Source organism: Diadema antillarum, unplaced genomic scaffold (genome assembly GCF_040938485.1).
Source record: "Diadema antillarum isolate AM-2024a unplaced genomic scaffold, OU_Dant_1.0 seq00000162_RagTag, whole genome shotgun sequence".
In the NCBI taxonomy this organism is placed as follows: Eukaryota; Metazoa; Echinodermata; class Echinoidea; order Diadematoida; family Diadematidae; genus Diadema; species Diadema antillarum.
This window is the reverse complement of record NW_027271233.1, coordinates 55,906-70,840: the sequence shown is the minus strand read 5'-3', so window position 1 is coordinate 70,840 and position 14,935 is coordinate 55,906. Positions and strand designations below refer to the sequence as shown.

Below are 14,935 nucleotides of genomic sequence, written 5' to 3'. Positions count from 1 at the left end.
CAGACAGTTGGAAGTGAATAGCTAGCTCTGTGCATACCTTGTGCATGTGGGGTCCCAGAGTCTTTCCTGTCTCTGTAGAGGGCGCACTTAAACTTTGTAATATTTTTAACGAGAAAAATGGCGACGAGCAGTGACGATTACTCCGTGAACTTGGCCACGTATAAAGCACAGTTACAGCAGGTAGGTTTCCTAAGTTTACATGGTTTCAAGTCGTATGATCAACAGTCATTACCCTCTTACATATAACTTCAGTTTTATTAGGGAGAAACGCCAGGTAAGGATCCTTTTTTTTTCCATTGTGTGCCATGCACAGTCAGTGTCTTACTACTACTACTACTAGTGCAGTGTCAGCAGGGACCATAACCGCAGCAGCGACCCCATACGGACTGTGTTACAGCGCCCCGCGACGGGGTTACAGGGACCAGTGCATTGCGTGTCGTGCACCGTCCCGTCAGTGAGCAGTGGGTGTACTTTGTAACTTGTTAACCCGTTCCTTACGGGAACCTGGTAAACCAGGTTCCCGTGGGAGCAACTATACGGGAACCTGGTTTACCAGGTTCCCAAATTGAAGACAAGGGTGCCTGCTTCAGTGGCCTAAATTCATGTTTCTTTGTGTGAAAATGCTCAGAAAAGTGGGTTTGATAAAAAGATCAGAGTTTATTCTATCAGGATTTGTTCTCCTGTCTAAAAAAAGGGGGGGGGGGGGTTTAACGTTAACACTGAAACAGTTAACAAACGTTACAGTATTATGTACCTTTTCCTGATTTAGTTTTTTGCTTGTTCTGCTGTAAACTCGTACGAACATGTACATAATGATCAAGGCTGAGATCAGTTAGAAATGCGGGTTTGCTGACCCCAGTCACCTCATTCAGGTACCTGGTTTTGTGTCTAACAAAAGATTCTGAGAGCTCATCAGCGCACGCTCTATTCATACCTCGCACCCTATCGATATTTCCATTGACGATATTGTTCACGGGCACATGTAGTTAGCCGTAGAAAGGGGGATACAATGAACCGCTTGACTGCCTTCACACAGCTGGATTACAATTTTGTACCAACCTGTGTGCCTCTCTGTCGATAGGCGAAAAGAATCTCGTTTGGGGGCATTAAAGGCAGAGAATTGCGGAAGGAACGGGTTCAATTTACACCAACTCCATCACTTTGTCGTACGACTCGTAGCTCCGTACTCAACACGTCTGTTCTCGTTGTCCATGTTCTTACAGTAAATTTAAGTTTACTGTGTGTGAGTGTAGTCTGTAACGTTAGAGCCACACTTAGAAGTTTCTGTTTCTGTTTCAGTTCCGTCGGTAAACAGAACATTGCATTATCTTCGAATTCCTAATCTTATCACCGGATGAGGATTTATTTATTTATTTATTTATTTTGTAAGGGATTTATCATTCGTAAATTGTAACAGTTAGACCTAGTCTAATTAAGGTTAGGCTCTTTACATCTAGGGACAGTCTGTTACGGTGTTAGGGTATTATTAGTATAGACACGTAGTCGTAGATGGCACGTCTCGACCCCATTTACAAATTAACACCTTACAAATACAACTGTACCACTACATTACAACTTGTAACTTGTTAGATATCTCTGTTGGAGTACTAGTAACGTTGTAGAATTCTATTTCTAACATTAGAGGTTCTAGAATTCTGTAGACCAGATCTACAAAAACTAGAAAACTGGAGTTGTTCAAAAGAGAAACAAGTGTTCAGACTGGTTCAGTGTTTGATATGCTCATTCAATAGAAATCAAAAAATGTTCTAACGTTATACGTTCTTCAAAAGAACACTCATTGCAAAGTAAAAAACCATAGAATCTTACCTTGTGCCTTGGAACTCAAAAATATGCTTTAAATCAGTAAAAACTGACCCTGAAATGTGATTACAATATGCAAGAAGTTACGTGTTGATTTTTGGACCACAAACCACTGCCGATATCGCGCGATAGCTGTGATCGAACCTTATGCGCTTCCGTATTTACAATAACATTCACAGTAATTATGTCTATTGTACTTGTCTGTATGCAAACTTCAACATATACAACTCCTACAGACACACGCACAGGTTTGTTCCCGCGCGCGCGGAGAAAATGCAACAACACGCAAACTTTGACTCGAGAACGTCTGAAAATGGTCTTGCAGTGCCCTACTTCCAGCTACCACAGACCTGTCATGCTGGCTGGCGCAGTTTAGGTTGTGCATTTGAAAAGTCGTTCATCTCCTAAGTTTTCCAAAAATGTCAAACAAAATAATGAAGTTTGCATTCAATATCTAGGTAAATAGACAAACAAAGACAAAACTTAACAAACTTTAGCTTAAAATTTGGTACATTCCGTCAAAAATCATCTCGATTTGCGCTGATCAAAATTCCAACTTTCCAAAGGCAACTGTCACCTTCGTTGGTAAGTGAAAATCCTGTATTCTCGATACATACTGAAAAATGCCTGTTTACACAAAGTGAAAACTAAAATCCTTCCTCATTTCCATTGGCACATGCACAAAAAATTTGCAGCGATAACACAACGATAGCTGGCATACAACACGTATGCCTACACTTGTATGGTGATACAGTGACACACAGCGCACATTGAATTTCGGTGCACATATGCGGCAGCGCCAGCTAGTGCCATTGGCGGTGCCTATGTTTGTTTGTTTGTATTTTGTGACTTTATGAGAATCTATTTTATGTTAATTTCTCTCCTTTTTCAATCCAGGTTGAAGCTGCCCTGACCAATGATGCAGAAAATGAAGAGCTCCTCAAGTTGAAGCAAGATCTACAAGTAAGACAAAAAGGAAACACAGTAGATTCTAGACGTCTACAGTATTTTACGGGGTTCCATGACATCTGCTTCTGAGACAATTGCTCCCATGAAATATTAAGTATCTGCACTGTAATTCTAAGCCAAGCATGATTTCTACTCGCACACATAACTTTAGCCCAAATCCTAATCCTGACATCAAACTAATCCTAAAACCCTAACCCTTTAAATCCTAAGTCCTTGGAGAACATAAGACCGGAGCAATTGTCGCAGGAGCATAACAAGTCATGTCTACACAGTAAACTTTACAGACAATGTGTAGCTCTCCAAACCAGTGTCTGTTCTGTAAGCTTGAAATGTCAAGCAAAAGAAAACAGCTAGAACTTAAAAGAAAAAGCAGCAACACACAATTACTAGTAGATAACAAATATTTCAGCAATGCCTCGGTTAATATCAGCACAATTTTGCTGAAGTTATGCAGGAAAGTGGGCCTTCAATACTGCCAAGAGTCACAGTTATGAATGTCAAAAGATGATCTTTTTTACCTCTTTCATTTTCTTTCTTTTTAGATCACCGAAAAAAAAAAAAAGCTCTGACATCTTTAAATACAAGGCAACACATTTTTGATAGTATCATCAGACTTTGCATACATATGGCCCATTTCAGAGTAGTAAACAGTGTGTGAAACATTCTGCCGGTGTACCAATCTGATTTTTGGGGGTGCAACATTATTTCACTGAAATTTTAAAAAGTAAAAGGTTGCTCGAAGACTTGTCTTTAAATGGTGCCAGTCCAGCAGAGGTTACAGAATTGACTCCATTTTGACTTTGCGAACCATACTAGTGTGAAACAAAAAGCCTAGGAAAGGACAAAACCGTAGAGATTGCACAGTGAATAACAAAAACAAGGTACAGTATGTATGAACTTAGCCTTTGTTGAAGGCCCTTTTGTTTTCTTGCAAGGGCAGAAGACGAGAGGAGACAAAGTTATGCCACCAGTGAGAGGCAAGTCAAAGCCAGTCGGCCGTTGGAGGCTTGTCCACAATTTGATATCCTAATATTAATGAGTTACATGAATTATTGAAAGCACCTAGTATGGCCATCCCATGAGTGAAAATAGCAACTTTTTTGTTTGATGAGACTATTGAATTACTCAGAGGGAGTGGTACAGTCGTATGGGCCCTCAAGACTCACAAATATTATTCATGATCACTGATCTTGAAAGGCCCTCACGCCGACACTTGTATTTCACCTCACACATAGTGGTACAGCAAAGACTACATCATGTACAATTTGTAAAAACCGAGTCTCGTTGCAGCTGATTGACAAATTGCCCTACATCGACGTAAATAGCACTGAATTGATCAGTGTTTTAGTAGTAGCCATGATGTGACGTTATGTCGGCTTTAGGGCACCCAGGTGCCATCATTCCCCTGTAGACTGTTTGTCCGTCTTTAACATTGATTGTCTCTCCGGAATTGTCTCTCTGGAATTATAGGAGGTCATTGACCTGACAACAGACCTGCTGAAAGCCGCCCAGGGTACCACCGCTTCGGCCGAGTCAGACTCAGAGGAACCAGCAGTTAGTCACTCGTGGAATGTTGCAGACAGGTGCTTAGCATGTTGGAGCAAAGATCAGCAGTGAGTATGACTACTTTAAAGTACCGGTAATTAATATCTTGTTTTGCTCTGTGAAATCTTTGTTTGCAGGTTAGAATACCACTTTCCACCAGAAACATGCCTTTTCAGCCCTCAGAATAGCGTAGTAACTGCTCACAAGGATGGCATCCATTTGTTTGTGTGATTGTAAATTATCCACACTTTCCTGCTTTGTATACAATTTCTACGTCTGTCAACTGTTTTGTAATTTAGGAATATTTCTTTCCTTCTTTTTTTTCAAGAAAGAAAAGCTCCCTCAAATGAGCAGTCTTCTTATTCTTATGACCTTACCATCTGGTATTAAATTAACTCAGCAATATATATGAAAATTATTCTTTTTTTCAAATATTTCTCCCATTTGTGCCAAGTTGTTGAGTGGCAGCATTACAGCATGTATGACAGTGACATTCTTATTTATCATCATTTTAAACCAATGTCACACTTGTGAAAAGGAGACAAGTTCTTGTGTGTGTGTGTGTTGGTTTTTTTTTTTCCTGACATTATTCATGGTGTTTGTAGGTTGGACCCCAAATCAAATTTTCATTTGATGACATGTTTGTTTTCTGGGGGGTTTTTTTTGTACCCAAATGAATGTCGGAATACAGTGACAGGTGACATGCCCCAAAATTGGAATTGTGTCATGAAGTTGATAATTTTAATGTTCAAAAAGGATAGGCGCTGCTCTCTTGCTGAAGAGCTTGTAAATGATAACATGCAAATGAATGCTTATGGCCTTTCATGAAGGCTGTTTTTGATGTGTCCTGAAGTACATGATAGATATATCATTGTTCCATTGATTTGCTTTTGTGACAGACAATAGCGAAGTAATACACGTGTAGTTTAAAATTACTTATTTGCAATTTCCTTAAAGAGCTCTAAAAGGAGATCATTCAGGAATGGCTGAAAGATTTGGCTACAAGTGTACTCGTGTACGTGTATATCTTTGTTTTTTTTTCCTCTTTCTCTTTCAATAGGTACTACCCAGCAACAATAGACCAAGTTCATGAGGATGGTACTGTGACTGTAATCTTTGATGTCTATGAAAACATTGAACTCAAACATGTGAGTATGAGCACTCTGGTCTAAATATTTCATACTTATATCTGTCTATCTGTTTATTTGCAGATATGCACAATGTACTTCCATTTGTTTTTAATGTCAGTCTATCATGTCTTTTTCAATGTAGGTTGTATGTACATGCTTGACATCCATAGTCATATATGAGACTACAAGTTATTCTCACTAGACTCCGAGAAATCTCCAAATTTTTATTTTACTTTCCTTCCTCATTGTTTTATTTGCTCCATTTATGATCAGGTGTCCAAACTCAAGGATATACCAGAAGATCAGAGAGAGAAAAGACCAGCTCCTGATGGCGACTCAGACAACAGATCAATGTCAAAGTGAGTGCTTTCAAATACTGTACCTGCCATATGTTTAGCGAGTGTAATTATTTGCGAAACAGGACTTCCCAACAATTCCGTGTGTCCTTACAATTAAATTTGTGATCGTGGAATACAGTAAATAAACGGGGAAATATATGCATGCTTTTATAGCATTCATTTTGGGATCAGAGTAGATTTTTTTTTTTTGCATTGATTAATTTGCAAATGGGCAATTCCGTGGTAACGGAATTACAAATCAGAGAATTTTGGCTCATATTCTTTCACGCTGTATACTAGATTGATTACTTTGCCTTCTCTTGATACATTTAAAAGATGCAGAGGTACATTGTACTCACACTATCACCCCAAATACAAATTTGTTAAATATTCTCACTTGGTTGGTTACAAAGGAGGTCTATGTGCAATGGTAACGGAATTACCAGAAAATTGAGTCACAACTTCAATTCTGACTTTGGGGGTTGTTTCTCTGAAATCTACAACACATACACTATAGGTTGTTGTCTGATTTCATCTTTGATTGTGTCAACTTCAATTTAGTTGTCCCCGCCGAACGAGTTCGAGCAGGGGACTATGAAACGGGCTCCGTACGTGTGTGTGTCCGTGTGTCCGTCCGTCCGTCCGTCCGTCCGTCCGTCCGTGTGTCCGTGTGTCCGTGTGTGCGTCCGTGTGTGATCAAAATCTTCAATTTGCTACTTCTCTGTCATTTATGAGCCAATTTTGATTCTGTTCGCTTTATATGATAGCACTACATGGGAGCTTTGAAACTTCTACACAGAATTTCAGTCGTGACCTTTGACCTTGACCTTTGACCTATATTGTACATTTTGCTACAAAATGCTACTCCTTCGCCATTTCTAACCCGATTTCGATTCTGTTTGCTTTATGTGATGGCACTAGATGAGGGCTTCAAAACTTCTACACAGAATTTTGACCTTTGACTTCTTTGACCTTTGACCTTGATTTTTTGACCTATATTGTACATTTTGCTACAAAATGCTACTCCTTCGCCATTTCTAACCCGATTTCGATTCTGTTTGCTTTATATGATGGCACTAGGTGAGGGCTTCAAAACTTCTACACAGAATTTTGACCTTTGACTTCTTTGACCTTTGACCTTGATTTTTTTACCTATATTGTACATTTTGCTACAAAATGCTACTCCTTCGCCATTTCTAACCCGATTTCGATTCCGTTTGCTTTATGTGATTGCACTAGGTGAGGGCTTCAAAACTTCTACACAGAATTTTGACCTTTGACTTCTTTGACCTTTGACCTTGATTTTTGACCTGTATTGTTCATTTTGCTACAAAATGCTACTCCTTCGCCATTTCTAACCCGATTTCACTTCCGTTTGCTTTATGTGATGGCACTAGGTGAGGGCTTCAAAACTTCTACACAGAATTTTGACCTTTGACTTCTTTGACCTCTGACCTTGATTTTTAACCTATATTGTACATTGGCTACAAAATGCTACTCCTTCGCCATTTCTAACCCGATTTCGATTCTGTTTCCTTTATGTGATGGCACTAGGTGAGAGCTTCAAAACTTCTACACAGAATTTTGACCTTTGACTTCTTTAACCTTTGACCTTGATTTTTTACCTATATTGTACATTTTGCTACTAAATGCTACTTCCGGCGGGGACATATATTACGCACCGCGTAATTTCTACTTTTCCTTGTTGTATTGTATTTCAAATATTTCCTCACATTTTCCCAGCAGCAGGCTTTTTCCCTGTAAAGTCAGTGGTAACGGAATTACACAAATGGTAACGGAATTACGCCTTCTGAAATACACTTGAAAAAATACACATTTTTGGTACTCATGTATTCTGAAATGTCTTGATAAAGATTGTGTCTGCCTTTAGCTATAACCACTAAATAAGTACTCTCTAGCCTTTGACCTTGAACTGCTACAAGTGTATAGGTGCCAAATGAGTTTTCATTGTCAAAAAACATAAAATTTTCATGCTAACGACTGTGATTTGAAGTTGTAACTATGTCAATCAAGATCTTGTATTCTTGTAAGTACCACATCCATCAACATTTGTCTACTTTCAAGTTAAGAATTTCACACTCTGCAGGTAAATGACATGTAAAACACAGGTAACGGAATTACGCTAGAATAGCACTACACAAGTACAATTCTATAAATTCAGTCAACAACACTCAAATTTTCTTGTATTTCTTTTGTTGATATCATGCAAGACATATTTCTCTGTTTTCTTCTTCCTAAATATGCTAATAATTGATAATATGTGTAAATTACTTACAAGTATTGTACATAGATATTATGTGCACATGCACAAGAAAATAATAAAAAACTGTCCGGATTGACAATGAATTTAAATCTAAATCATAAAATGCCAATTTACAGTGCAAGAGCACAGTGTGCAGCCCCATCATTGAACACAATGTTTAATATTAAGGATGAACACAAAGGATGCTTGAAACTTTTAATTTGTTAAAGGGGATGGCTAGTAACCGATCAGTGGGAATCAGTGGGAATGCTGAGGGATGATTGTTCCAATCCTTGTGGGATTCCTTAAGAGTACATTGTATATCTACTGTTGTGTGAAAATTATTTGCTTCAGAACGGTCTCATAGTCAAGTAATGTGCAGTTTAATGTTTCCAGGTTAGCGTGCCTGGTCAGTGACGGGGCATTAATCTGCACATTACTTGAATATGAGACTGTTCTGGAGCAAATAATTTTCACACAACAGTAGATAATGTACTCTTAAATGAATCCCACAAGGGTTGGAACAATCATCCCTCAGCATTCCCACTGATCAGTTACTAGCCATCCCCTTTAAGTGAAAAGATGCATTTGCGGTTCAATGACAAATATAACAAATTATAATTCAATCATAAATTGAAAAGAAAATGTTCTTATATGATTATGGTACTGCACCAGTGCTCAATCGTTATTATTTACAATGTATATGTTGTGGCTTATATTAATCACTAAAAACTTGTGACATTTTACTAATAATAGCTGAAGTTGCCCTCTAGTATATAATGTAGTGCATAATTTGATAATTCCCTTACAGTGTAAGTCCTACTTAAGCCCACCAAAATAAAATGAACTAAACTAAAATGAAATAGAATACAGCAAAATAACTTTAACAAACTACAACTTTTTGAACCAGTAGATGAGTCCACCAAATTCTGTTAATTCATAGAAAGGTAAGAGGGCCTCTTTTATCCATCTGCAACTCACTGAGTTAGAGCCAGATTAATCAACCTGTGAATAATGTTAGTATTTACTTCTGACCACACAAAATTTCCAAATGACGTCTTCAGAAACACGACAGTAATTTGATCATTGACTGTAATCATGTCTTGGCCTATAAATTTCCTGTCTCTGTCTTTCTTCTTTGACTGTGTCTATTTTCTCATCCTGAGTGTTGCCATACAATATTTACTCACAAGAAGTGTGCATCTTCTCTTTTGCAGTAAGTTGTATTTTGACTGCCTGAAAGCAAATGATAAAATACACTGTAGTGGCACTTGTATGAAAGGAAACTGGCTTGTACAGCAAATGGTAACATGAAGAGTAAAGGTAGAAGCAGAAGCCCATTGACTTTAATATTTAAAATCTTCTTCGGACGGGAAAGTATAGGCCTACAGTACTGTAATTAGAGCTGTATCACAATTACTGACTGGGTAAATGTTCATCACAAATGGTGTTTTTGTCTTTATTCCTTTTAAAAAGAAAGGATTGAAGAACAAATTTCAAAGGATAGCAGATGCTCTGTATCAAATGGGCATGGTTGAAAATACATGCCTCTTTGGAGGAACGATCTAAGAAACAGATGAAAGAAGGTCATAGTCATACACTTACATGTACAACCATTAAAGATAAAGGACTTGAGGATGAAAACAGGACATGTTCAATAAAAGGTCAGACTATTGACTTGGTGATAATAAAGCCTTTAGCATACAGACAGATCAAAGGTGTCACATTCAGTGGGCATCCCGTGTCAAATAATGACTTCTATCACATTGTGTATGATCCTTCTCTTAAGTTCTTGATCTTTCCTCACAAAAATTATCCTGTTCATTTCTCTTTGTCAGTAGCAGTGCTCTCTTTTCCTTTTGAAGAAATTTTATTTCCTTCCTCTTGATCTTTCTAACCTTTGTTCAATTTATGCTGCATCACACCCATTCCATAGTCCCTCATCACTATACTTAGATTTTGTATGAAACCATGAGACTTTTTAGCAAGAAAATATACTTTGATATCTTAGAATTCAGTATGATTTTAACATTTGAGAATGAGTATTTGTAGCAAACCTTATAAGGTTATCAGTTAGCACAGTCTCCATGTAGTTCTTGTACATGAGAAAAGGTGAAAGAAAGGAGGAGACTTTCAGCACAAGAAGAGCAAGCGTGTACCCTGATGTCAGGACTCACTGTCAGAGGCATCCAGCTATGCTGAGTCATGTCAGTGTATCATACCATATGTATATATTTCAACTTTCACTCCTTTACTGCCAATCACTAACACTGTTAAGCTCAATGATAATGCCCTGAAGCTATTTCATGAACAGTTCAACAATTATGTATTGGCACGAAAGTAGATTGTGTCATTCTCCTCCATATTAGATGTGCGTGTAATTCCGTTACCATGTAATTCCGTTACCACAATTACAGAAGAACTGAAGGAGATATTTCACAAAATGTTTTGTGAGTTTTCAGGGAGTCACATGTAGAGAAAAAATTTACAAGGGGAGAAAAAATCAGTGATTAGTTTGTTCAGGAGAAAACTTTTTTTCAGTTTTATGGTAATGGAATTATGTCAATTTATCAGTAGATTTTGAAAATTTCTCAAAAAAAATATCATAATGAGAGTGACTGAATGCTTCATTAAATGTGATTGTTGAAGCATAGGAAGAAAGATGTGGAAGTATGGATAAAGCAGAGAGATATTTAAGTTGTTTCATTTTAAATTTTCATTTAATATTGTAAAATTGTAGATGAATACAATACATGTAAATAGTCCTTCAACTTTAAAAGTGTGCACAACAAAAATGAGGAAAGTTATTGGAAAAGGGTTTTTTGTTTCCATAAATACATCAATCCGTCTCTACGGGAAACTTAAATTTCTGAGCATTTACTTAACTTTGAATTTTGCTGTTTTTGCCCTTCCCATACGGAATTGCCCAAATAGCACCAGATTACGCAAAATTCACAAAACTATAAATCTGGAGAAGCGTATGGTGCTTGCAGTAGCCATTTCTGTTTTAAGATAGTCATGATTGGTTGATCATTGCCTTTGTGTTTGCATGTGGTCTATGTGTGTGTGTTTGTGTGTGTTCACTTATAGGCCTACACGTAACTATGGCTACTCTTGTGATGGATACAAAGTAGTTTGGGATGACCTGCAAGATACATTTCCTGAAGCACAGGCATGTCACATCCAGTTGTTTGTTGCTTCCTGAACAAGCAGTTTTTTAACACATACACAGTCAGCCATGCTTGAAGTCAACTTCGAATAAGTTGAATAATCGCCTAGGTTGAAGGTCTTTTCAAGTCCTCTTCTCGTAATATTCTGTCAAATTTTCTCCAAGTCGAAGAGCTTATTCAGTCCAAATAGATTCAACTTGGGCAAGGTTGACAGTATACAAGTTGTACCTGTTAGTGGAACAGTACACTTGTGAACTTGTGAATTTTGTTTATGTTATTTCTTGCATACTCTCATTGCTGCCATTTTTACCTCTGCCAAGGGGGTAGGTAATGTTTTTGTTACCGTTGTTTGTTTGTTAGTTAGTTAGTTAGCTAATAGTTCGTTCGTTTGTCCGTGTGCAAAATATAAAGTCAAAAAGTAGTTAACGGATTGAGATGAAAATTGCAGGAAAGGTTTAGAATGACACAAGTAATAAACGATGAACTTTTGGTAGTGATCCGAGAACTTCTGGGGAATTTATGAAGGATTTTTGATATTTTGGCAGGTAGGGTCAATGGACTTGGGAGTTCAGGCTGGGCGTATTTGAGGTTTGCGTGCGCGCAATAAAGTGCGTGCTCTAGTTTCTGCTAGGGCGAGGCGCGCGGTGCAGCTGAGGGTTTATGACGGGCGGCTTTCAGCACACAATGCAGTACGTATGGGTTGAAATCAATGATCTCTGTGGAAGAACAAGATCAGTGTGGGTGGAAATGGGCTACATGCTTGGCGGAGGTCTGCGCTCTCAGAGTGCTTCTCTAGTTTCCAATGTGATGTTTTAATTTTGTTTCTGATTTCGACAACCTGCTTCTTTGCAGGAAACAAATGCTAGCCAAGCAGAGAGAATACAAGAAGAAGAAGCAGCAGAAGAAAGCGGACCGGCTCAAACAACAGGAGCAGCTGCACGAGGACCAGAAGAAATCATGGCAAAATTTCAGCTCCAAGGTGAGCTGCCATTATTCTTAATTCTGTCTTACCAACAACTCTGATGTTTTGATTTTATTTGATTTTATTTTGTTTATTCACAAAATGCATATACATACATTATTCACAAATATGCATATAGTTTGTACATGAAAAATATTACACATTTTCATTTGTTGACTTTTACAAGTATGCGTCTGGGCCCCGTCTTATAAAGCCTTCAAATCAATCACAAGTCCCCAAATCAATCACAAGTTGCATTGCAGCTCACAAGAAACTTGTGATTGATTGCTATCACAAGTCTTTATAAGACAGGCCCCTGGTCCAAAGAGTGCCTTAAACGTGACATTTTATGTGTGTGCTTGTGTGTTATTTGTTTGTCTGTATGTCTGTCTGCCTCAGATTCTGTCTTTAGCTTGTGAGAGGAGGTGCCAGCCGCAAAACTGGCTGCTGTATTTAAAGTTTTGACTGTATCATTTTGCGACTGAAGCTGTTCTGAAAGGCAACTTTAGTTTGTTGTAGCTGCTTGTTTGGGAACAGAATATAATATCTACTGTATATATGATCCTGCATAATCTCCTCCTTCTACAGTTTATCAAAATGTCTATCAAAAAAATGCAAAGATGTGAATGTTAAAGGGGAAGGCTAGTAACTGATCAGTGGGAATCAGTGGAAATGCTGGGAGATGATTGTTCCAATCCTTATGGGATTCATTCAAGAGTTCATTGTATATCTATTGTTGTGTGAAAATGATTTGCTTCAGAACGGTCTCATATTCAAGTAATGTGCAGATTAATGCTCCGTCACTGACCAGGCATATGCTAACCTGGAAACATTAAACTGCACATTACTTGAATATGAGACCGTTCTGAAGCAAATCATTTCCACACAACAATGAACTCTTGAATGAATCCCATAAGGATTGGAACAATCATCTCCCAGCATTTCCACTGATTCCCACTGATCAGTTACTAGCCTTCCCCTTTAAGAATGACCCGACAATCATTTGATATCATGCTCTGTAATGCAGTAAGTGATAGTTGTATAAAGATCTGATCATGACTGTGGTTCTGCATTCAAGAGATGGTATTCCATGGTAGGAAAGGCAGCTTATCCCATGGGAAAGTATGAGAGTGCACAGTAGAGCAAACGTTGTATTCAAATGAAAGATGAGTGGGAGTTTACATAGATTATATCACAGTATGGTTCCTCTAGAGATACAATGTATACAAAATTACAGCATTATAAAAATGAAAGAACAACATTCATGCTGTCTTGAACTTCAAGTAGAACTGTTGAAAGGAAAAAAAAAATATGTAACTACTGCATAACATTGTGGTACCATTTTGTTTACATGCACAAATTTACATTTGTGTAAAAATCTAGGTAATGATTGAAATCTTCGAAAGTGAACCTGCTCCAAAGATCTGCAGTAAGTTTGAAGTCAATGTTCTGTATGTGAATGGAATGTTATTCTTATTGCGATGTCCCTGTGCGTTTGTCCACCACACAGGCACTGAAAGGGAAGAAGGGCTTCACAAAGAAAAGCATATTTGCATCGCCGGACTTCAACGAGGGCAAGGTGGGCGTAGGGACGTGTGGAGTGGGCGGTCAGCCCATGACCAAGTTCAAGATGCCCAAACACAAAGTCGTGAGGAAATGATGGCACGGGGGGCGTGGCCAGTGAGACCAAAGCGGAGGAGCGCGGGAGGGGAGAGAGGGACGGAAGAAGGTATTCTTCTGAGAGCTGCGGCTGGATGCCAGGCAGTGATGGCGCCGTTTGTCATTGTGGGTTGTGTAAATTTGTTGACTGATGATGAGGACAGCCTTCCGAGTCATCTTCTGCTCATCTCTCCCTGTCCCCACCCTTAGAGAGGATGAACTATCATCCAGGTTTACCCTGGGGAGAGCCTGGCCGGTAGTGACGTCATGGGCTAAAAACGTTTACTCTCAACGCTTCCAGCTGGCTCAGACAACTGTACTGAATAGCTCTCCAGAAGCATGCCAAAGTGTATGTTTGCACAGAAATCTCTTTAAAGGTAGACATTTAATTCTGGTGTGTGTCCTGTTACGGCAGGGCAGTTTTAGACGGGTAATGCCGAAAAATGTAATCAGGGCCCTGTTGCATAGAACAATGCAATCAAACATAGATTAAGTCAGAAAATCAAGCATAAGTCAGGTATCAGCCACTTGAGATTGAGTTTTCACAGGCTTACGTTTGATTTTCTGACTATTGTTTGAACTCAATGGTCATGCAGCAGGCGTTGTTAATTGTAAATGAATTACTGTACCAAGTTTTTTTTGTTTTTTTTTCCAGACTATATATTGCAATCAGCGTAATTATTCATATGGAATTGAGATGCCTGTTTTTTAGGTAGGTCGGTTGAATGTATACCCTACATAAAATGGTTACGTCAGTATCGTGTTCCTATCTGAGATGGCTGGCAGTGCTAAAATGCCCCCCCCCCCCCCCCCCAAAAAAAAAAAAAAAAAAAAAAAAAAAACCAAACCCAAAAAACAACAACAACAACAAACAAACAAAAACAACACACACACACACACACACATTCACAAAGAATGATAATAATGATAATAAACAGTTACATAATTGAAGATGGTTAATTTGACCCCTGGTTCAACGAAGAATTGAATGCACTGCAGAGTGTCTTCGGATGATACTTGGTCCTATGGAACCATCAATTGTGTAATTGTTGTGACAACCATTGTATATTTTCTTATCT

The 14,935-nt window shown here is 38.4% G+C and overlaps 1 protein-coding gene across 1 annotated transcript; it reads left to right on the top strand.

The window, feature by feature from the left end:
• Positions 1-92: 92 nt before the first annotated feature.
• LOC139728058 (survival of motor neuron-related-splicing factor 30-like) lies at positions 93-14,562 on the top strand. Its single transcript, XM_071639020.1, has 7 exons — positions 93-180; positions 2,719-2,784; positions 4,261-4,403; positions 5,396-5,483; positions 5,739-5,824; positions 12,089-12,215; positions 13,708-14,562. The coding sequence occupies exons 1-7, from the start codon at positions 118-120 to the stop codon at positions 13,855-13,857; spliced, it is 723 nt and encodes a 240-aa protein (XP_071495121.1). The 5' UTR covers positions 93-117; the 3' UTR covers positions 13,858-14,562.
• The last annotated feature ends 373 nt before the right edge of the window (positions 14,563-14,935 follow it).

Excerpts from the sequence above, each read along its gene's own strand:
- LOC139728058 (XM_071639020.1), top strand. The coding sequence starts at position 118 with ATGGCGACGAGCAGTGACGATTACTCCGTGAACTTGGCCACGTATAAA. Across the intron at positions 4,404-5,395 it reads TGTTGGAGCAAAGATCAGCA|GTACTACCCAGCAACAATAG; the intron begins GTGAGTATGACT and ends CTCTTTCAATAG. Across the intron at positions 12,216-13,707 it reads GGCAAAATTTCAGCTCCAAG|GCACTGAAAGGGAAGAAGGG; the intron begins GTGAGCTGCCAT and ends TCCACCACACAG.